This window comes from Haliotis cracherodii, unplaced genomic scaffold, assembly GCF_022045235.1.
Source record: "Haliotis cracherodii isolate W230 unplaced genomic scaffold, xgHalCrac1.p SCAF_7, whole genome shotgun sequence".
NCBI classification, from domain to species: Eukaryota; Metazoa; Mollusca; class Gastropoda; order Lepetellida; family Haliotidae; genus Haliotis; species Haliotis cracherodii.
In genome coordinates, this window is record NW_027266330.1 from 21,272,862 (window position 1) to 21,296,516 (window position 23,655).

General features: G+C 40.3%; 1 protein-coding gene across 1 annotated transcript in view; it reads right to left on the reverse strand.

Annotated features, from left to right (window-relative positions):
- Positions 1–1,994: 1,994 nt before the first annotated feature.
- The window catches only part of LOC139447062 (protein SPEC3-like), a 28,869-nt gene continuing 7,208 nt past the window's right edge, over positions 1,995–23,655 (reverse strand). The window contains exons 2-5 of the mRNA XM_071228218.1: positions 19,795–19,877; positions 9,877–9,959; positions 4,053–4,128; positions 1,995–2,026 (exon numbers count right to left, since the gene is read on the reverse strand). Of these exons, the coding sequence (XP_071084319.1) occupies positions 2,006–2,026; positions 4,053–4,128; positions 9,877–9,959; positions 19,795–19,872 (258 nt within the window). The 5' untranslated portion in view covers positions 19,873–19,877 and the 3' untranslated portion in view covers positions 1,995–2,005. The remainder of the gene's footprint in view (positions 2,027–4,052; positions 4,129–9,876; positions 9,960–19,794; positions 19,878–23,655) is intronic.

The following is a 23,655-nucleotide window of genomic DNA, read 5'->3' on the forward strand; positions in this document are numbered from 1 at the left end:
CTTTTAGTATAACGCAGACCTTTCGCTCTCCGGGCGGACGCTCTGCCACAAGACCACGTAGGCGGTCTGGAATTCCTGTTTGTAGAACTGTATGGCGTATAATAGGGGTGTGTAGATTAGAACTAAACACTGAAAGGGTTGCTATGTTTTCTCATGGGATGACATTTAAGAGACTAAGTGCATACATGTGCATGTTACATATACATGTACATACGCTAGATTTAAGTGTCTCTTTTGAATTCGTAGTATTCTGAATACATTTCTGATGTAATTATGTTTTTGGAATATGGAAACAAATATAGGAGGCATAATACCGACCTTCAGTGGTCTCTGAATTCCTGAAATCAACCTACCTAAAATATCACTCCGCTACTACCAAATAGTTCGCATGTTGTTTTTGTTTTTTTCAGAAGAATGGAAATAAATCGGCTTTATGCTACTCTTTAACTCCGATTTTATGTCTGATATGTTTCCAAATTACGTTCGGTTGAATGAAATTAGTAGGAATCGAATCCACGTTCAACAACTTTAAATTGAATTTCTGTCCCCAGAGTGAAGTGAAGTTATGTTTCATGACATGTCAAGAAAATCACGCACTTCCTATGTCATGATCTGGTGTGTTTGAGGGGGCACGGGTGGCCCAGTCGTCCAAGGCGCCGCGATTCGCTGTACAGAGTTGCGTCCCTTGGGCACGCCAGAAACCTATGATTGTGGGTTCGAAATCCCGGTTCGCCCCGATTATGTTTCTAGTTTTCGCCCCGATTATGTTTCTAGTTTTGTCAGCACCATACCGCTCGTGGGTTTCACCGAAGTGGTAAACGTCTGAGACCTGCATCACTTCTGGCTTTCCTCCCACATTAAGCTGAGACGCCGCGATATAACTGGAATACTGTTAAAAGCGGCGTTAAACCCAACTCACTCACTCACTCACTCACTAGTGTGTTTGTTGGTCCGTCTGAGTTCGTCCTGTGTGGTAGTTCAACAGTGTTCTCTGTACAGCATACATGGAGATTATTATACAAGTGTCAGAATTCTTGTATATTTCTACCAGAGCGAGTGAAGGATGATACATGAATTGTTAGACGAGTTTCGTAAAATCAGAATGACACAAATGCGAGTATAAAAGCTTCTTTATTTACCATTATTTCTTAACCCTTTTGAACTCCCATTCAGACAACTATGCACTGATTACGACCGACGTCTTATGAAAACCACAAATGTCGAAAAACGTCAACACTTCAATCTTCAGCTATGACGTTGTAAGATTCGCATGAAGTCAACACTGCCGTCCCGTTGACATAAAAAAATAACTGGTGCGTCGGATGTGTTATTTGCATTGGTGCATGTGTAAATGTTCGATCTTTGCTGTTGGTGTTTGTTGTTTAACGCCGCAATATTCCAGCTATATGAAGGTGGTCTGTAAATCCAGACAATCCAGTGATTGACATCATGAGCATCGATCCATGCAATTGGGATACGATGACATGCATCAACCAAGCCAGCGAGCCTGACCATCCCATCCCGTTAGTCGCCTCTTACGACAAGCACAGTCGCCTTTTGTGGCATTCCGGATCTTCACGGGTCGTTGTCAAAATATAAATAGCAAAATATAAAACAAATTAATTCAGGTCACTTTCATCAACGACAGATTGTGTACGCGTATGTACAAAGGGAAGCTCATGGGTCTGCTAATCAACGATCTTTTTCATCGCCAGGAAAAATATTCACAAGAGATTCAAAACCCACTTAGACATTTTTTCTTTTAATATCTCGGACTGCTGGGAAACCATTTCGAACAGCAAGTGATTTAGCCAAAGGCACAGTTAAGGCACGAATAATCATAACAGGGGTGTTAATATAAAAAAAACGGAATTTGTCGGGATTATACATGTACCAAACATGCTTTATAAATTATATAGCACTAAAGCTATAGAACATATTTAGATTCAAACGAAGTTATCACACTTGAAAGCGATCACAGGTGGCTGCAGGTTGTCTGGTACATCTACGAGTCGTCGGTGATACACTGGAAAAGAAAATCAAATTCCATCAACACATTTGGTTTTTCAACTTTGTACACGACTATCCCACATGACAAACTTAAGGAAAAAACATCATTGATCCATGGGTCATTTTGTTACAAAACGTGGTGAACACAGATACAGTTACGTATCTATATTCAGAGGTTCAGGACAATTTGTGAAAAATGAAAGCAAATGTCGTCTGAAGTTTACTGAGAAAACAATATGTGAAATGCTGGACTTCCTCATTGATAACATCTACGTAAAATTAGGGAGAAAGACATTTAGGCAGGAAGTAGGCATCCCAATGGGCATCCATTGTTCTACCCTTTTTGCGGATCTGTTTCTTTATGCATATGAATCGGAATTACTGCTCGGAGGGGCAAAGTCCAAACAAGGTAATCTGGCCAAGAAGTGTAACTTAAGGTTCAGGTGTATCGATGATCTGATATCGTTCAATAACAATCAAATAGCCAATTCCCTTCCACTGATTTACCCACCTGAACTAGAAATATAAGAGACCAGTGGTCTTCATACGCTCACCTTTTCATGAACACCTGGTTTCATCACTATTTGACAGTGATTCGTAAACACATGCTCATGGTATACTCGGAATCGTACAATCGACTCTGCTTCAAGCAGAGATTGCTATTGAATATGGAACGGGTTTCGTCGCTTTTATTCAAAATTTCTATGCAGGTTTATTCCGCATGGTTTCCCCTAACGTTTTGTCCGGTTCTTATAATATGGCAAATGGCAGGAAACTCTAAACACGCTTTCGCGTAATATTGTGAGAGAGTGAGGGTGTGGCGTTCATAAAGGGACCTAACCCTGGTGGGGCCGGCAAGTGATCATGAAGAGTTGTTTGAATGTAAACTGGCTTGTTCTCGTTATCTTACCCGATAATTTCGTAAAACGTCCGACTACTGTTTCGTGTTTAATGGATCTACCTTGCACCTGCTGTCGGTGAATTATAGTAGTAACTATGCGGAATAACAGCAGTATGCTTAAAACATTTCCGAGGTACTGCTACGGCACAGTGATGGAACCGCAGTGGTTTTGCAAGGATTCCACGGAAATTCCTCAAAAAACAGTACAGTAAGGTGTAAGGGTGTATGACAATTTGACAATTTGTATGACTCTACTGGGAGCATACGCCACTGACCACACGCTACTCTAGCAGCTTGTAAAATTAATACGCCAGGGTACCTTGACGCCTCTGTGTTCATCACTACTTACCAAAGGGATCCACACACTACCCTAGAAGCTAGTGAATACTCCAGGGTACCCGATGTAGTCATCACGACTTACCAGAATGATCCACACTCTACCCTAGCAGCTAGTGAATACTCAAGGGTACCCGATGTGGTCATCACGACTTACCAGAATGATCCACACTCTACCCTAGCAGCTAGTGAATACTCAAGGTTATCCGATGTAGTCATCACGACTTACCAGAATGATCCACACACTACCCTAACAGCTAGTGAATACTCAAGGGGACCCGATGTAGTCATCACGACTTACCAGAATGATCCACACTCTACCTTAGCAGATAGTGAATACTCAAGGGTACCCGATGTAGTCATCACGACTTACCAGAATGATCCACACTCTACCCTAGCAGCTAGTGAATACTCAAGGTTATCCGATGTAGTCATCACGACTTACCAGAATGATCCACACTCTACCCTAGCAGACAGTGAATACTCCAGGGTACCCGATGTGCTCATCACGACTTACCAGAATGATCCACACTCTACCCTAGCAGACAGTGAATACTCCAGGGTACCCGATGTAGTCATCACGACTTACCAGAATGATCCACACTCTACCCTAGCAGACAGTGAATACTCAAGGGTACCCGATGTAGTCATCACGACTTACCAGAATGATCCACACTCTACCCTAGCAGACAGTGAATACTCAAGGGTACCCGATGTAGTCATCACGACTTACCAGAATGATCCACACTCTACCCTAGCAGACAGTGAATACTCCAGAGTATCCGATGTAGTCATCACGACTTACCAGAATGATCCACACGATCACCCACGGGAAGAAGAACAGCGTGATGCAAAAATGCAGGCAATGATTCACTCCTCTCCTAAAAACAACAATGTATATACTTGCAGTTTAATCGCCTTCTAAGAGATGGAGGATTTTGTGTGGGAACTGCAAGAACATATATTTCTTATAAATTAAAACTATGAGCCTAATTTCTGCTATCCAACATGCCTTATTGTTGATATAAATGCGATGTTTGATAATACGAGAATGCATTTTCGCATTTAATTCACGCTTGCGTTAATTTCAAGATTTGCAGTTCTTTCATCGGCTTCTCAGCTGACACGCCGCGATATACCTGGAATACTGTTTAAAAAGCGGTGTTAAACCCAACTCACTCACTCACTCAAACTATATAACTGTAGCCTGTAAATACCCGGGTCTGGAGCAGACACGGAGCAAGGGTAGCGATCCAAGCCATGAGAGCACGAAGAGACGCCAATTGGTCAATGAAATCAATCAGAGTGACCATCCGATCCTCTGAAGTCGGATAATGACAAACTTTGCACAATGAGGACCAAATACAACCATGAGTTCACATCTAAATAAGGTGCATGGGTGGCCCATGAGTAAAAGAAGCCACAATGGGCTATGCAGAGTTGCGTTTCTTAGGCGTGCCAGAAATCTATGATCGTGGGTTCGAATCACAGTCTTCCTGTTTTAACACTATACCCGTGTTCTTCACTTTAACAAAAGTGGTTGGCACTTAAGACCACATCAAGCTGGAACGACGTGATGTGCCTTTAAAACAGGTCCTATGGGTGTGAAGCTATCGCACTAACTCACATCTACATACGAGTCGACTTTAGCGTAAACCTGTTTCTATTGGCGTGACGTTCAAGGCATCTTCCGTACGCATATTTCAAATTCGGTACGCATATTTGTGAACTTTGTATATGTAGCAGGGCGTGGAGTCATCCCACAGATGACATCCTTACCTTGTCAGCTTGCTGACGGAGTTAACCTGTTTGGTCATATGGACAAGGCGTTCAGAGTGTCCGTGGTTCATTTCCTATCTCGGGACTCGGGAATTGTATGGCCGATACATATACAGCGTAAGCTACTGAATTGACGTCTCTTCTCCTAATCACGTAGATTGTGATTGAGTGAGTTGGGTTTAACGCCGCTTTTTTAACAGTATTCCAGTTATATCGCGTCGTGTCAGCTTAATTTGGGAGGAAAGTCCGAAGTGATGCAGGTCTCAGACGTTTACTACTTCGTTGAAACCCACGAGCACGGGTATGGTGCTGACCAACCTAGAAACATAATCGGGGCGAACCGGGATTCGAACCCACAATCACAGGTGTCTTGCGTGCCTAAGGGACGCAACTCTGCACAACGAATCGTGGCGCCTTAGACGACTGGGCCACCCGTGCCCCCTGACGTAGATTGAATTTCAAAGTTTATCCTGACGCTTATCTCTTTCCAAACATGAGATAAGCAATAGCGATTCAGTCCATTTACCTATATGGGGATGAAAGCGAATTCTCGATATGCCTACAGTATTTATTTAGGCAAACTGGGATAGAGACGCACTGGGATTGAACCATGAAACAATTACCGATTGAAACGAATAAGCAAACAATGATAAATATATGGAAGTAAGCCTTACTGTCAGTACATTTGAAATAGCGCGCATACAGATTCAACGCATGTCAGAAACATTTGTTGAGATGTGTTTGTGTGCATTGTTTACAACACGGCTGGGAACCCATGATAGCATATCATGTTACTGTGTCTAAAATTAAGTGTTCCCTTATTTATTTCCGTCTGTATATGTGAGACGTCGATTGTTCGGATGTTACGATGTGACGCCCGGGGGAATTCCGGCTTAAAGTATATCCCCAGCACAATTTGCTTTTTTTGTAATTGGAACGGGTGGTTAGAATCTGTAACGTAGTTGATTGTTTCATGTCACTATGCTCGGACAGCATGGCACTTGATAACAATCACAGGTTTGTCTGATCCAGACTCGATGATTTACTAGCTGCCGTCAAATAGTTTGAATATTGCTGTGCACGGCGTTCAACACGAAACAAGACGTTGCCTTGTTGCAGCGAGGACATGCCTCTCACTTCATACAGAAGTATGGTTGTCAAGGAAGTACTTTTGTTTACAAATGGCGACCGTAGGTTGGAATTATCGCTAGGGATTTACAGGTTCTCTTTGTGTATTGAGCTCAATACTGCGTTCCTCCTTGATGGGTTTGACACGGACGAGTAGGGATTTATTACGCGGATTCTGCAGAATACCGTATCTGGACTGACAGGTAAACGTTAAAATGTCTTACACTTGAAATGTAATCCTCCGTGTGAACTCAAGAACACGAAAACAAAAACGTTTCGTACGAGACGACTTAATTATTTTTTTGTTCTATTGATTTATCGTTTTCTAACTCTATCGCTTTATTAGTTTCTCTCTCTGTTGCTTTATTGTTTTCTCTCTCTGTTGCTTTATTATTATCTCTCTCAATTGCTTTATTGTTTTCTCTCTCTCTATTGCTTATTATTTTCTCTCTCTATTGCTTTATTGTTTTCTCTCTCTATCGCTTTATTATTTTCTCTCTATTGCTTTGTTTTCTCTCTCTATCGCTTTATTATTTTCTCTCTCTATTGCTTTATTGTTTTCTCTCTCTATCGCTTTATCATTTTCTCTCTTTATTGCTTTATTGTTTTCTCTCTCTATCGCTTTGTCATTTTCTCTCTTTATTGCTTTATTGTTTTCTCTCTCTATCGCTTTATCATTTTCTCTCTCTATTGCTTTATTGTTTTCTCACTCTATCGCTCTATCGTTTTTCTGGTTCTATGGCTTTATGGTTTTCTCGTTCTATCGTTTTATCATTTTCTCACTCTATCGCTTTCCCGCTTTCTCACTTTATCGCTTCATTGCTTTCGCTTTAATGATTTCTCACTTATTGCTTTCGCGTATGGTTCTGTTGCTTTATCATTCTATCGCCTTCTCGCAATCTCGCACCATCGCTTTCTCGCTTTCTTGTGTCATGCTATCGTTTTCTCGCTTTCTCGCTTTCTCGTATCGTGCTATCGCTTTCTCGTCTCTTGTTATCGCTTTCTCGTCTCGTGTTATCGCTTCCTCGTCTCGTGTTATCGCTTTCTCACGGCCCTATACTGACACTTGCATCATCCAAGTCCAAAAAGAAGGTTTTTATGGTGACATCGCGAGAGCGAGATAATGGTGAAAGACTGCTTGAGGCCTAGTGACAAGGGGCCGATTGTACACTAGGTTAAGTGGCCGATATCAGGTTTCGTTTGAAGAGTCCATGACGACAAGCATAGGGTATTCGAGTTGTTTTCAGGGAAATAGTACTTTGTGACATAACGATTTTTCGTGGGGAACGATATCTGCACAATGTTGTATAGAGTGGGCTGTATTTTTAAAGTGTAAGATCGATTTCATATTGACTTTGTGTTTTTATTTGAGTTTATTTGCTGTGGGAAAAATTCATGAATGCGAAGGATAATTGGATAAAATGGAATAATTTGTTAATGTGAAGTTTACACATATACGGGTTTTTTTCAATTGGATGAGAGGTCGATCACATGACCGCGAAACTGAATAAGTGTATGAACGACACAATTTCACGTTCATAAGATTTTCACAAGACTGTATCCTTGAAATGAGGTAACCTCTGACGGACTACTTCCATATTCCCGGGAAACCCCTAGGAATTCCATAGCACAAATAAATACAGAAGCGTTGTTACTGATCATTTACACCCTTTGATATTGAACAGTGGGGTAAGTCACAGAGTTTGATTGCATCCCGTTCAAGAATATCCTTGCTATAGCTACGATCCATCCTAGTTAACAAAACGAAGTAATGCAAATCCAAACTCTGGACTTGATCCGTGTCTAGACTGACAAATGACTGTCTACAGGAAACTATAAATTTACCTAAGAATCTATCTAACACATCTTTATAATCACTTTACTGACGTAGTTCTCAAGAGACAATTTCCATTATTATTGTTATTTGGATCTATTTCTTATAGCCAAACTACAAAAGATGTTCCCGTGGAACACATTGAGCTTATGGAACCTCTACTTTTGATGAACTATTTTATGCCGCGTTACAGTTAGTATATGTATGGCTCTCAGTGTAAACATAAAGAAACACGAACTAAATGAAATTGTGTACATTCTATCTATGGCATTCTTAGGTATAAGAGGTTCATACAAGCTCCGACGTTCATACCGTTTGGCCCTCACTCTTTGAAGGTTCATACTCCAATGAACTCACGAAGTGAAAGTCGACCACTTCGTAAGTATATGCAATAAAAATGTTAGCTTAAGTTATTATTGGCTTATGCTTTTGGGCCGGTGAGGGATAAAATGAGGTTACGTTTGAACGAGCTGGTAGGGCAGTGTTGTTTTTACGCCACAATCACAAATTGTGTTCTGGGAAGCCGAGCAACGGTCCACGCCGTCAACTTACGATAACACAATCAGTCAGGTCACATAGTGTTAACACATCAGACAGATTCTACGCCTAGTTCCAGAATGTCTGTTCAGAATTGTCTTAACGTAACAATGTAAATTCCATACTATACTAGTACCATATGATATTCGTATCAGATGTCATTGTGAACCAGATATTTCGTGTGCGGGTCTGTGCAATGTCCTGAGTGAGTGAGTATGGTTTTACGCCGCCGCTTTTGGCAATATTCCAGCAGTTTCACGACAGGGGACACCAGAAATGGGCTTCACATATTGTACCCATGTGGGGAATCGAACTCGAGCCTTTGGCATAACAAGCGAAAGCTGTAACCACTATTGAGTGAGTGAGTTGGGTTTAACGTCGCTTTTAACAGTATTCCAGTCATATCACGGCGTGTCAGCTTAATGTGGGAGGAAAGCCCGAAGTGATGCAGGTCTCAGGCGTTTACCACTTCGGTGAAACCCACGAGCACGGGTATGGTGCTGACAAACCTCGAAACATAATCGGGGCGAACCGGGATTCGAACCCACAACCATAGGTTTCTGGCGTGCCCAAGGGACGCAACTCTGCACAGCGAATCGCGGCGCCTTAGACGACTGGGCCACCCGTGCCCCCTGGACGGATTATTGGGGACCAATAATCCTCTGTATCACACAACTTGCGGAAGAGTCCAATAAAGAGGATCGGGGTGTCGGGATGTGTGACTGGGCTTATTTCGCGATAGATTGGCGTAAAATGCTGCTCACACTTGCAGTCCCTGGTTTCTCTGGTCCCGACCCGATTGTCATGGAACAGTGCTGACTGCGGCGTTGAACAACATTCAGTCAGAGTAATTTATGAAGGGTTACCGTTTTATGTATAAGAATTTGTGAAAATATATCGCTTCAAGTATTACAAGAGAATATCATATTGGAGACCTGGCGAAACTATCGTATCCGGAAATACGGGAACAACATGGTCTTCTACAGTGTTCCAAATATGCGCTTGCCCGAGGGCCGTGGCAGGTCGATTTCGTGTCGGGCCCGTAGTTTCAAATTTTGGTCCTTATGACCTGCGGTAAATTGACATGTCAATGTATTTGTCACCATAAGCTGCAGTTTCTTAGACGAGGGCCTGAAGAATTTAGTCCACGTTTGTGGGTCCGAAGGGCAGCGTGGATTTTTTTAATTTCAAACACTGCTTCGACGCGATGTGTGTATCCTTTATTAGTGCAATCAAATGAAACTAACCCCAATTTCTCATCAACAGTTTGTATTGGTTAGTTTTATTTTTGCCGGACATCAGACCGTTTAATCCAGAAATCTGTCTAAAGTATTGACACTCGCCAACTCACTTGTGAACCACGACGGTAGTAGCTGGGGCAGGCGCACCGGCATTGACGACAACGACGTTGGTCGACTGCTGCTGCTGCTGCATCTGTTGTAGTATATATAGCAATGACATTAGTAGCGGCAGTCAATTATATTTCAACTATAACATTGTAGTTCACTGACAAATCGTAATATAACTGAAATTATGTTCAAAGCTCTGATAACCCAAACTCACTCACTCACTCACTCACTCACTCACTCACTCACTCACTCAATGATATTCGAGTAGTAGAGGAGTAAACCCAGCAATCCTATGATCGATGTCACATAGATCCCCATATTAGGAGATTGATGACCAACGTGACCAGATCACTTATGAACACTTTAACGACAAGCATGGAGTACTCGGGTTTTATTCGGCCCTGAAATCACCTCCGAAAAATCGTACTTTGTGATTATAAGATATTGTTATGGGGAAGATATCGACAGAATGTTGTTTAGAGTGTGAAGTGTTTCTGAGGTGTATGATCGATATCATATTTTCATTGTTTGTTTTATTGGAGTTGGAGTTTTATTCCTTGTTGAGGAAAAAGAATCCATGAATACGCCCCGACAATTATGGCCTAATGTTAAATGCATAGGGTAATGGGTTAAAATAGAATAATTGCAATAGATATAAACAAAATGTTGAGAACCTAATGTATTGCAAGTTATTATTTGCTTATTTTGGGCTGAATACTGAATAAATCTGCCTATCTGTCAGATGTGTCTCAAGGTGTTGCAGCAAAAGGGTAGACCTAAACCAGTACTAATGACCCATACTTAACATCTCAAAAAACGAACAATTGGAAATGGTGGCTCGCCTCCAGGGCTGATTCTGGTCTGATTAACGTAGAAAACTATAGACGTTTTGGTCAGAAATGGGTTTTATAAACTGATGTCCAAAGGTGACAAATGCATTACCAACTAAAATGTTTTCCGACTTAACTTACTTTACAAATTGGGACTTAAATATGTCGCACGAATACAACCAAATGTACACTGCAAACACGAAAACGTCGTTTTTTTCCGTATATGGTTATTGGACGGAAAAACGACTAAAACTTCATTAAAAAGATTAATTGGTGAGCGTCTAGAAAGTGTGCAGAAATGGGTCGAGTTTTTCAAGCGTAAAATGGACGGAAAAACGATGCTTTTTGCTCCGCCTTGTACAACTGTTAACGGCCAATCAGATGGCGCTGGTCCCCCGACGCACGTGATTCCTAAGGCTTCCTTTCGAAAGCTTTAGGTTTCGTATTTCTGGCATGCCTTGCTCTAGTATCTGTCGCGCGGAGTGCAGCGAGATTTGCTGATAAGCCAGTTTTAGGATATGTAACATGTAAATGGAATTCAGGCACGCGCCAAGAAGTCAAACCAAACAATGTTACCAAGTTTATTGTGGTAACATATCCCTCGGCTATGAACAGTTACCCCTATCGGATAATGGGTTGTGTTTCATTTGGTTATAATAATAACTAATTTTTTAATGTGAAGTTTACAAGATATACGGCTGGGACGAGAGGTCGGTCACATGACGTTCTTCACGTGACTGTATTTTTGAAATGGCGTAAACACTGACTACTTCCACATTCCTGGGGAAAACCCTTGGAATTCCATGGTACGAATTCATACAGAAGCGTGGTTGCATGCCCGTTTAAGGATACCCTCGCTACAACCCATCCCAGAGAAAAAACAAACGAAAAAAACATCCAAACTATCGTAGTGACAATCTACAGCAATCTATGAATTTACCTTAGTATCTATTTGACACATCTTTACAATCACCTTTCAACGATCGGCCAATTGATCAGTGATGACAAAGGCTTGAAATAGCCACAGGTTAATTAACAACTTCGGGAATATCTCCCGTCACGTTTATCGTGTCGGCCATTTTGACGTATTGTACTTGATGTAAATGTATTACGACGCTCTGTCATTGTAATTGACTTACTGAGGTAATTCTGAAAAATATCTTCTCATCTAATGAGGATATTGTTTGGAACATATTTCTTGTAAACATACTAAAACATGGTGTGTGTGGGGTGGGGGGGGGGACTATTTTATTCCGGGATGCCCTTTTAAAGTTAGCAGTAAGTCAAGGCACCATGCGTGTATATGATCTGTTATTATATGTGTTTAAATTACGGTTTCGGGCGTTAATAAAATACACTGACGCAAGTATCTTCTATTCAAATCAATTGGATAATTGAATATGCTTTCTTTTACATATTACATAACAGCACTGCACAACATTTGAACAGTTGCAGTAACACACTACGCGTATATATATACGGTAATCGCATTAAACACCATTTTCAACACTACAGTATTTCAGTATTTCAGTTATATCACGGTGTACAGACTGATGTGGGATTAAAATCCGAATTGGTTCAGGCCATCCAACGGGTGTTCGGGAAAAGGTGAGCGTATCCTGCCACACAAGTGGCACCCGTCACAAACACATGCAAGGACAAGTCAATTGTTCACCTGAACAAAGCACGGAAACACACAATGATGCCCGTCCTCACTTTTAGCGAGCATGTCAATTATATTGTCCGTCAAAAACATGGACGAGTATAAACAATATGTTCATTCACGTTATACATGTCATACATTTTGACAAAATGTATTGACTCGGAGCATTATTGTTAATCACAACGTATAGACTCGGCATTCAGTTGAACTCATCACCCATCCCATTATTGATAATCCTTCTTGAAGATCTATGAAAACAGAAGCTGCAACACTTTATCTTTTAATTGGCATGTCAGACTTCTATAATTTCATAACTCAGTTTTATTTGCACGGATCACTATGGAAGGGACATTGTCGCGTTGTCGCATTGTCGCGTTGACGCCCTTACAAAAACAAGCAAAACGTGTCAAAATTAACAAAAGCGCGACAATTGGCCATTTGTCGCATTGTCGCGTGTTTGCATTGTCGCTCTTTGAATAATCCTTTTCTTTATTTTACAAAAGGGCGACGATGCCGTAACGCGACATTTTCAAGGTCAAAATATGTCTCGTTGTCGCATTGTCGCCCCATCACAAATGTGTATAAAAGGCGTAAAGTTTAGTTAATGTTACAGTAAGGAAGCGGTAACCAAGTTACATCTGTTGTAGAAGTTCAACCTGATACATGTAAGTCTTGAAATGAAAACACAAGTCCGTCCGCGAGTCCAAAGCGTTTTATTGTGAGCTCTTCTCTAAAAGTGCTTAGTGTTCGACTCCCATTTCCAAACACGTAGTACCTCATCAACAATCCACATACCTCTAGTGCAGTGGTCTTCAGGAAGATCTTACTCTTGACCGTATTAGACAACTGGCGAGTGCACGCCTGACCTGTGACCTCGTTGCAATCCTCATGAGGTGTTTGCCGCAGGGAGAGGGGTAGGAAGTGTGTGCTCCAGCCCAGCGCAGAGCTCGCGACACACTGTTTACTGAATGTTGTATACAGTAAATTGCAGTTGATATACTGTATACTGCATGTGATACTTATTAACGGAAATGTTACAACTTTCAAGATTCAAGATTCAATTTGCATTTATTTCATATACAACAGACCGCCGTCATATATCACTGGAATACTGCTGAGAGCGGCGTTAAAACAATTTGTTTTCATAATGGAGCGCTGCAGTCATTTAAAATAGAACCGTAAACATATGTAGTACCAACTCACTCACTCTGTTTCGAATATTCAGCTTGTTTGTTTGCTGAACAGAACAAGGGCTCACGAACAAGGGCACAAAGTAGAGATTAAATCATTACCACCTCTCTTTATATCAGACATGTTATTGTGATTTGAAATCTCTTTTGGAGAATTGCGAGTTATGTATACTCTGTATTCTTTCGTCATGGTAGCATATATATTTTCTATGTTGCTTTTTTAATTATCCACGAATAATGATAACTACAATGTAAACCTCTCTTTGGAGATATACAATAATACTACTGAGGGGCATATCTGAAAAATGGGACTTATCGACAAATATTTCTTTCTTATATACTACCCGTTGCAGGCATTCTGATCATTATATTATACTTTGTACAGTTTTAAAAGTCAAATAATGGCAAATTGTGTATCTTTCTACATTTTAAATTAATTATAATTTCTGCAATAAAACCTTAGCATCAGATAGTGATATAAACGAATATGATCTATACTGTGATAAATGAATTATCAATTTCGTATTATGCATTAGATAAACAGAAATATGATAGTAAAACAAATTATTTTAATCTGTTCGTGTGAGTAGGTAACGAGAGATCTAGGCAACTCACTAACGCAGCCATTTGTGAAAAATGAAATATTAAAAGTTTAGGGGGTTGAACATGTACATTGAATGACAGGGAAGAAAGCAACGCAATAATTAAATTATGAATCAAATTATGTTATAAATATAACAGAAAATATAGAAATATGAGTTTAATTTATCATTGTTGGAAGGTGTTTAATAATAGATTTTGTTTGTTTGTTGTGTAACGCCGCACTCAGCAATATACCAGCTATATGACGGTGGTTCGTAAATAATCCAGTCTGGACCAGACAATCCAGTTATTGACATCAAGAGCACCGATCTACGCAATTGGGATACGATGACATGCATCAGTCAAGTCAGCGGGCCTGACCACCCGATTACGTTAGTCGCCTTAGTACAAGCAGGGGTTGTTGAAGGCCTATTCTAACCTGGATCTTCACGGGTATTTTTTCATTAATAAGGTACAATGAAATTCTGTATATGTCCATAATAAGTGTGTATAAGTAAATGGATAATATATCCATACACGCCAATTAAATGGCTGCATATGGTTCTTTGATGAACTCTTTTACAAGTCTACATTTCAAGACATGTATTTGATATTCATAATAACTCCACAATAGCTACACAATGGCGACAAAACGGTACCAGCATCACAGATATCTATATAACTACTTTTAAGTTAAATCATGTATCTAAATAGTAAATTAGAAGGATTAAAAATATACACTTCCGACATTTTTCGGGTTTTTTTTCGTTTGGAGAGAGGAGTACTGACAGTAGTGACTGGTATGTGATGGGTGCAACAGGTGTAGAGTGGCTGTCTCAGATGGCTCTAATTTCGTAGCTCTAAAGATCACGACAGCGATACAGACCGTGATGTAGTTTGTCTCGCAGTCCCTGAACCATATTATTTTCCCTTCCGCCCAGGCCTTACTGCAATGCTATAGCCCCAAATGAAACAAGCCTAGATGTTCAACGGGTTCAGGCTGAAATTTCCATCTCACTTGGGCTCCTTTTAAATTTAAATATAGTTTCTCGTTTTAACCAAAATAATGTATTTTCAGAGACAAAGCGTTTGTCTAACCGTGAAGTACAACTATCCAAAAGATCCCATGCATGTCTATATTTCTTCAGACAGACTCTCCATGTTCATATCTATATGTATCAAAAGACAAATGAATTAAATATTACAGCACTGGTGAATAGTTTATATGCGCATGTAAGCGTCTACAATATCCTTTGCGCAAAATACATATATACTGATGAATTAACGTAGTAATACTACGCAAATATATGCCCAGATGTATACATAAGTTTCATCTCGTGATCTTTATTCGTGCTTTTAGCTCTTTTTCTACATTATATTATGGGGTGTTACATCACACCAGAAAGCCAGGTCCAAATTCAAGTCATAATTTCATGGTCCGTCTTGTATGTTGGAAACCAATATCGCAACATGGCTGAATATTGCTAAACGTGGTATTTACCTGATTACTCACATAATTATTCCATTTTCTTCGCGCACGTTCTACAATCATCTACGATCACTATCTATAAGGAGGTATATCTATATTCATCCAAATGTACATACATATATGTCCACATTCATATGTATTAAGCAAGTCCCACATTCTTCCTTAAAAGATAACTGCTAAGCATTTCCTCTGTATGTATTTATATATGTAAAAATCGTTTTTATGTCAACGCTGATGCAGTGAACGTACTACAGACTGCTAGAATAACATCTTATCTCTGAAATGAACATATTTTACAGAAAAAAACCAGTTGTTAAACAATAATTATAAAATATAACAAAAAAGGAGCCAAGAGACTTTCTTCATTTTGCCAATTTTTTGGCTGTATTGGACATATTTGTTTCGGGGTGTGTATGACAGACACACTTATTCTTTAAAGTATAAAGATAAGTACATGTAAGTATAGATGTGGTATATATTCAAATATGTTTGTGATTAACCCAACCTTGAAAAATATTGAAGGGTGAGTGGTAACTATTTATGTCATTATTTCGAATTAGAATGATAGCACATCAGAAAAGCATGGCACTTTAATATCCGTATCTTGTTAGCCCAATAGTGTTTTAAGTAAGAGCAACATGTATATCGAGAGTATAGGTTTGGTGAGTGACTTACCCCACATTACTGTCAGAAAGTGTGCATGCTCTGTTTATCGGGAATAAATGACATAAGGCGATTCATGCGGCTAAATACGATCTACTTCAGAACTAGTATAGATTACTTTAGGTTAGGAGAAAATGTAAGCAAGCTTCGTGCTCAGGGGGTTGTTTGGGCGGGCTTAAAGGATTCGGGTCCTGGCTTGGTCTTTGTATAGGACGTGTAGCTGGCAAATCCAGGTTTGACGTATCAATGACCAAAATGATGTCTGATGCAATTCTCTATTTTGAGTTGTACCGTGTGTTTCCGTGCCTTTTCGGGTGAACAAATGGCTTGCCTTTACATGTGTTTGTAGCGGGTGCCACTAGTGGATCGGGATGAGCTCGCCTTTTTGCGAGCACCCAGTGTCATCATTTTATAAGGTGAATAATGAAACATGCATGCTCCTGGTGTTGTCGGAATCGTGCAGTTGGCGCTACTTTTGGCAAGGGTTTCTTGTGATGATGGAACGGCTTATGTCGTTTTTGTCAACTGATATAATCAACTGTGATATAATGTCAGGGTATTTGGTCATGTAATTAAGAAACCGCGAGTGGGAGTTGTTTATTGTACGATAAACAAGGACAACGACTCGTTTATTTCTTATATGAGATATGAACATTACGTACGACCGCGGCAATGCCAGATAAATCCATTTTATGAACAGGAGGGTTTGAATTTGGTCTTTCCCGCATATTCTCACAATTTTCTCGTCTGTATCTTTTCTCCCAATACTGATTAACATTTCGCTCTCACTTTCTGATGCGATTGTTCGGGCATTGCATTTATCTACCTTCCCCTGCTACATCTATAAGGAACAACTCACTGGACACTTCCCTCTCACAAATAACATCAAAGTTACGACGTCCTCAAGTTGCGAGTGCATGTTCGAATCTCCATAAATGATAGAACAAGGTTTTATCGTGAAATAAATATCGCTTCCTTCTTCTTTGTTCTTTGCGATTTATCGCGTAGCTGTCTTATATCATCAAATGTCAATTTCTCATTGCTTTATCATGACGTATCCGTGTCATAACCAATCATGTAGCAATAGCAAACACAAATTTAGTTGACTTCGACATAGAATAGTGTCATGAAATATGATTATCCTTTGGTGTGCAATATTTCCGGTTGATAAATCTAACATATGCTTACTTTTAAGAATAGCGACTATACATTTTTATATTACTTTATAAGGTCTCTGTAACATATGCAAAATAAAACAAATTTCATAATACAACTGAACCTAAATGTATGTTGTAATATCCTTAAGTTGCTGAGTGCGGCATGAGACCATAAACAAAACATAATATCTTTAAGAATTATGTTAATAATGTCGATGCTAAAAAATAATCTCCACATTTAAAAGTAGATGAAAGAAGACAATCGTCCGGAATACAATGTATAATTCTAGTGCACTTCCATGGGACTATATAGCATACAATAAGCTTTCGGGTCCCGTTTGGGTCGGTTTGGGTGGCAGCTTAGATATCCACAGAGGAGGTAACTCGGAATCTCCCATATAACTGGGGCTCCTCTTCAATTGAAATGGAGTTACTTGTTTCTTTCAAAACTATACAGTTTTAGAGACTAAGCATTAGTCTGAATAGATATCACCAGTTTGGTATTTGAAACTAATCTGTTTACAGTAACAGAACACTGTTTAAGTGTCATGTACAAATGAGAAAGTGGAATCCCGTCAATTAGGCGGACGAACCTTAAAACTATTAATAAACATTAAAATAAGCAATATCGGGAAAATGTATATGCATATACTATCTGGCAATAAACACCAAGATCACCTTCTACAAAAATAAGTTTTCAAAGCCGGGTGATATTCTTTTGCGTATTTGACGATTATATAACTTTCGAAAGTATAAATCCTTTTCCTATACTCAGACGTTCCTGAGCCTTGCGCTTTCCTAATTATATTGACTAAAATTATTACCGTTATCATTGTATTTGTTAATGGGAAATACGCGCCGATCAAGTACGTGCTATAAATTAAACCGACATTGTACGATTCCGAACTCATCACGAGACTGTGTTTATGAATCACTGGCAAATAGTGGTGACATATAGTGGAAACAATACGCGAAATCGCGCATGCACAGAACGGAAAATTTGGACAAGGCATTCAGCAATCCGCATGCGCAGAACGATTGATTTCAGTACTTCCGCTAAGCGCTTCGAGTACAGCGTCAAACTCGGGCCTGTAATCTAACACGCGAGAACTGACCAATGAAATCTGAGAAGTAGGAATACCGGTAGACGCTGTTGCTTGATTGACAATTCCAATCAAGAAAGGGAGGAGCTTGATGATATCGTTCTCTCCCAGTAAATTCCGATGTCAAATAACGACGTTATTTGGACGGAAAAACGATGGTTTGAAAGCGTCCAAATAACGTCGTTTTTCCTTCTAATGACCATATGCGGAAAAAAACGACGTTTTCGTGTTTGCAGTGGTATTCGGTGACAAAAAAACAGGAAGAATTGGTAAGTGTTTGTGAAAATCGGCATATTGGATTCGGTAGCGTCATGGTCTGGGGAGGTATCTGCGGTGATATCAATACGAGGCTCGTTATTATACAGGGAAACCTGAATGCCCAGGGATATCGTAAGGACATTTTGAGACCCGTTGTACAACCATTCATTCAGCCACGTTGCATTGTCTTCCAGCAAGACAAGGCGAGACCGCATGCGACAAGGCTCACACAGAGCTTTCTGAACAACGCGTACATTCACGTTTTACCCTGGCTGGCATGTTCTCCTGTCACACATGAGCCCCATCGAACATTTATGGGATCACCTTGACCACAGATCAGCAGACGACCAGCAAGCCGCCAAGAACGGGAACAATGTCACCTTGAGAAATGGTAGCGAATCACCCCCAACCTCATCCAATGTTTGACGTCGTCGGTGCGTGTTCAGGCGTGCATTAATCAACATGGTGGACACGCTCGGTATTAAGTTGGTTTTGAATGTGCTTTAAGGGATTTTAAAGTGATGTTGAATAAGTGTTGTGACAGTGACATTGCGAAACTTGTCATTTTTTTACCCCTATGTGCCTTTTTGTCTAAGTCAATCGTAAAGTTTTTGTTTGGATAACATGAACACATTTTCACATTATCTTGAAACTCATCTTCAATTAAAAAAAGTCTTTCATAGTCTTTCAAAATCTTGGTATAATTTTCTTCTGGATAGTAAATTATATGCATGCTCGGCAAATATATTTGGTATTTAACTTGTACATACATCTATATGTAGTTGAGGGGCGGATGGGGTAGCATAAGGGTTAAAACGTTCGCTTATCACGCCGAAGAACCGAGTTCGATTCCCCAAATGGGTACAATGTATGACGCCCTTTCCGCGTTTTCCCTGCCGTCATACTGCTGGAATATTGCTAAGAGCGGCGTAAAACCAACAAACACGTGGTGATATATAGAAATGATTATAACATATGAGCTCACCGGCATCATTGGAGGGGGGTAAGCTTGCTGCTGGGGGACCGCCCCCGGACCTGGGTAGGGTGGTGGCTGTTGCTGCATCGTGCCTGGAACAATGAACGAATCAGATGGCAGTACATCAATGGAGCGCCAATTCTTGGTGACAAAACTTACGTTTATTGAAAACAGACTATTCTAAGAGGCGACGAACGGGATCGGGTGGTCAGACTCTCTGAGTTGGTTGATGCATGTCATCGTATCCCAAATTGCGTGGATCTATGACCATGATTTGATTGTCTGGTCCAGACTCGATCATTAACAGACCGACGTCATATAGCTGGAATATTACTGAGTGTGGCGTCAAACAAAATATGTCCACCTGAATGTTCAAACTAGGTCTAACGTACAAATAAAAGCTAATACTACGTATTAACAAAATTAAAATTGAATGAAACCGATATATTTTATCAATATTTGTTATAATATAGAATATCAACGCCAGAAAATAACCAGTCTCGGTTTTTCTGCCGAAACAGATTTCATTTGGCGTAACAGGCAAGATAGCGGTGAAAGTTATGGGAATTGGTCACCGAAACTCAGTGATGACATCAGGTGTACCAAAAAGGGTAAAGGTAGTCATATTTCACATACATGTATAACGTACAATGGACTTAGCTGTTATTTTCACAAGCCGGCATGCTTGAGAAGTAATTGTTTTGGGGTGGTGGATAACGGCGACTTTGCGGTTAGCCGGTTTCAAGATGATAAACTATTTCCTATTGATGGTAATCCATTTTCAAGATGGTGACAATACTGCTAGACTTTACTGGTAAATTAAACCAGTTCCAAATTTCTGAATTACTTAATAATGGTTCTTAACCCCTTACGAGGAACCGATAATAATGAGTTTGATCGTGTTTTGGAGGAGTTTCTGCTCTCTCATACATGTGATAACTGGAATGATTTACCCTTTTCGGATGTACTCCTGTCAGATGAGATCACTGAGGGAGAGGTCAAGGACACTATCTATAATCTGAGTACGGGCAAGTCTGCAGGTGAAGATGGGATACCCCCGGAATTCTTTGACCTTCCATTGGATCTCTTTATACCGTACTTGAAGACATTGTTCCATAAGAATTTGGACATGGGTGTGTTTCCAGAATCTTGGAATATGAGTATGATTATTTCATTACATAAATCTAGGTGAATTTGTGAACCAAGTAATTATATCCTATTTTACTACTGAATGTTAAAGGATATTATGCCTCTTTATAATGCCTCTAAAAATAGTTATGTGTTTTTTTCGCAGCATGTACCATTTTTGACTTTTGTATGGTTCTGACATATCGGGTGCCAAGTATAACGCTGTAATTGAACAATTTCACACTTCATATTTTAAATGTTTTCTTGGTGTTGGTAAGCTTGCCTCAAACACGGCAATCCTAAGTGAAACGGGCCGTAGTAATATTTTTGTAGCCAGCCAACAAAGGGTAATTAAGTATTGGATTACGTTACTTAGAAAGATGTCTGATAGATACCCATATCAGTGTTACAAAATGTTAAAGGCATTTGATGATAATGGTTAAAATAATTGGGTTTCAGATGTGAGAAATCTATTATTTGTTTGTGGCTTGTCATATGTATGGATTTCCCAAGATGTGGGAGATCCACAGTTATTTTTATATTTAATTAAGCAAAGACTAAAGAATATATTTTGTCAACAGTGGCACCAAAGTATTTCTGTATCATTTTAACTTAGCAACTACAGCAAAGTACGACCATTGTTACAAACTGAAATATATCTAACTTTAAAACGTTTAGAACGTTAAAAAAATAATCAGAGCTTAATGTTATTTGTTTGCAAAATGTTAATGTACTTTGGCATTATGGTGATAATCGCTTTCAAGATGGTGAAAAAAATATTCTCACAGGTAACTCCAATTTAAATCACATCAACAACCCCACACAACCACCTGAATATATGACAAACATGTTGTTTAACACTTAAACGTGCCAATGTCAATTATAACCGCGTCATTCTTCGGCGTAATGAGTATGTGTGTGACACATGCGTGGTCCGTTGTTGTTCTGGATATCTGACGAGCAACTGTTGGCAGTCTGACAGGAAAAGCTTTAAGTTTACATTTCTAACAATGACAAATCATCATGCGACGGCTTCTAAGTTACATTAACAGCAAATCGACCTGGTAGTCCTTCCATTCTTTGTTCAACACAGTGTCACATTTCTACCGTTGCCGTGTTCGTGTTCACGCAGTGTACAGAAGCATGATCCAAGGGGGCACGGATGGCCCAGTCATCTAAGGCGCCGCGATTCGATGTGCAGGGCACGCCAGAAACTTATGATTGTGGGTTCGAATCCCGGTTCGCCCCGATTATGTTTCTGGGTTCGTCAGCACCATACCCGTGGTTTTCACCGAACTGGTAAACGTCTGAGACCTGCATCACTTCGGGCTTTTCTCCCACATTAAGCTGACACGCCGCTATATAACAGGAATACTGTCCAACTCACTCACTCACTCAATCACTCACTCACTCAAGGTTCGCAACTCTGCACAGCGAATCGCGGCGCCTTAGACGACTGGGCCACCCGTGCCCCCTGTCCGGGTAATATTAATATAAGTGAGTAAGTGAGTATGGTTTTACGCCGCTCTTAGCAATATTCCAGCAATATCACGGCGGGGGACACCGGAAATGGGCTTCACACATTGTACCCATGTCGGGAATCGAACCCGGGTCTTCGGTGTGACGAGCGAACGCTTTAACCACTGGGCTACCCGACCGGCCCAGATTAATATAAGACAGGATTAACAAGGTTCATCATGAATGGTCACAGCTGATTGCGTTGATTCGCCGGGATTGTTGTAATTCGACGCTGATTTCGTATAGCCAATTATATGTGATGATATATAAGAGATAAATCGGGGATTTTGTAACAGTTTGTTGTATCCGTTTGTTCGCTCTATCCGCGTTCGCTATATCCGTATTGCTATTGCCCTCCACGATTCCGCAGATATTTTCAATTGTGTTCAGGTCCGGATCGTAGATAGGCCATCCTAAGAGCGGAACATTTTGCTCGTTAAATCATTTCTGAGAATGCTTCGCTCTATGATTTGGATCATTGTCTTGCTGGAATACCCACCGGACACCCTACAGAACTTATGCTGTTGCAAGAAGATGTCCTCGTAGATTTGGTTGGTTGGTAGGTTGTTTAACGCCGCAATCAGCAATATTCCAGCTATATGACGGCGGTCTGTAAATAATCGAGTCTGGACCAGAGAATCCAGTGATTGATATCATGAGCATCGATCCACGCAATTGGGATCGATGACATGCATCAAACAAGTCAGCAAGCCTGACCACCCGATCCCGTTAGTCGCCTTTTACAACAAGCATAGTCACCTTTTACGGCAAGCATGGGTTGCTGAAGACCTATTCTACCCCGGAATGTCCTCGTAGAATATCACACTGAGTGTACACGGCACTAGTCATGTTACCTTCAAATACACATAATGGTGCGGCACCCAACACAGACACATCACACATGAACTATAGGACTGCACTTTGAACGCTGGTAAATTGTTTTTTCTGTACTGAACAACAAAAGTTCCTGTGACATTGAAGAAGATTTAGTGCAAAGTTATGTTTTTTACCAAATCTGAAACAATTTCGGTTTGCAACAGATAAAAGACTCCTGTAAGTGTTCAAATGGTTTAATTTGCCATTCTGACTTCAGAAAAAAACATGAACATGCCAAAATGTCAATTTACAAATCTATAGCGTGTTGCAAGCAACACATCTTCGTCTCTTGGGATGGACCAGGCGTCGCACAAAGTCCTGTGGGATATCTGTCCATATCTGCTGGAG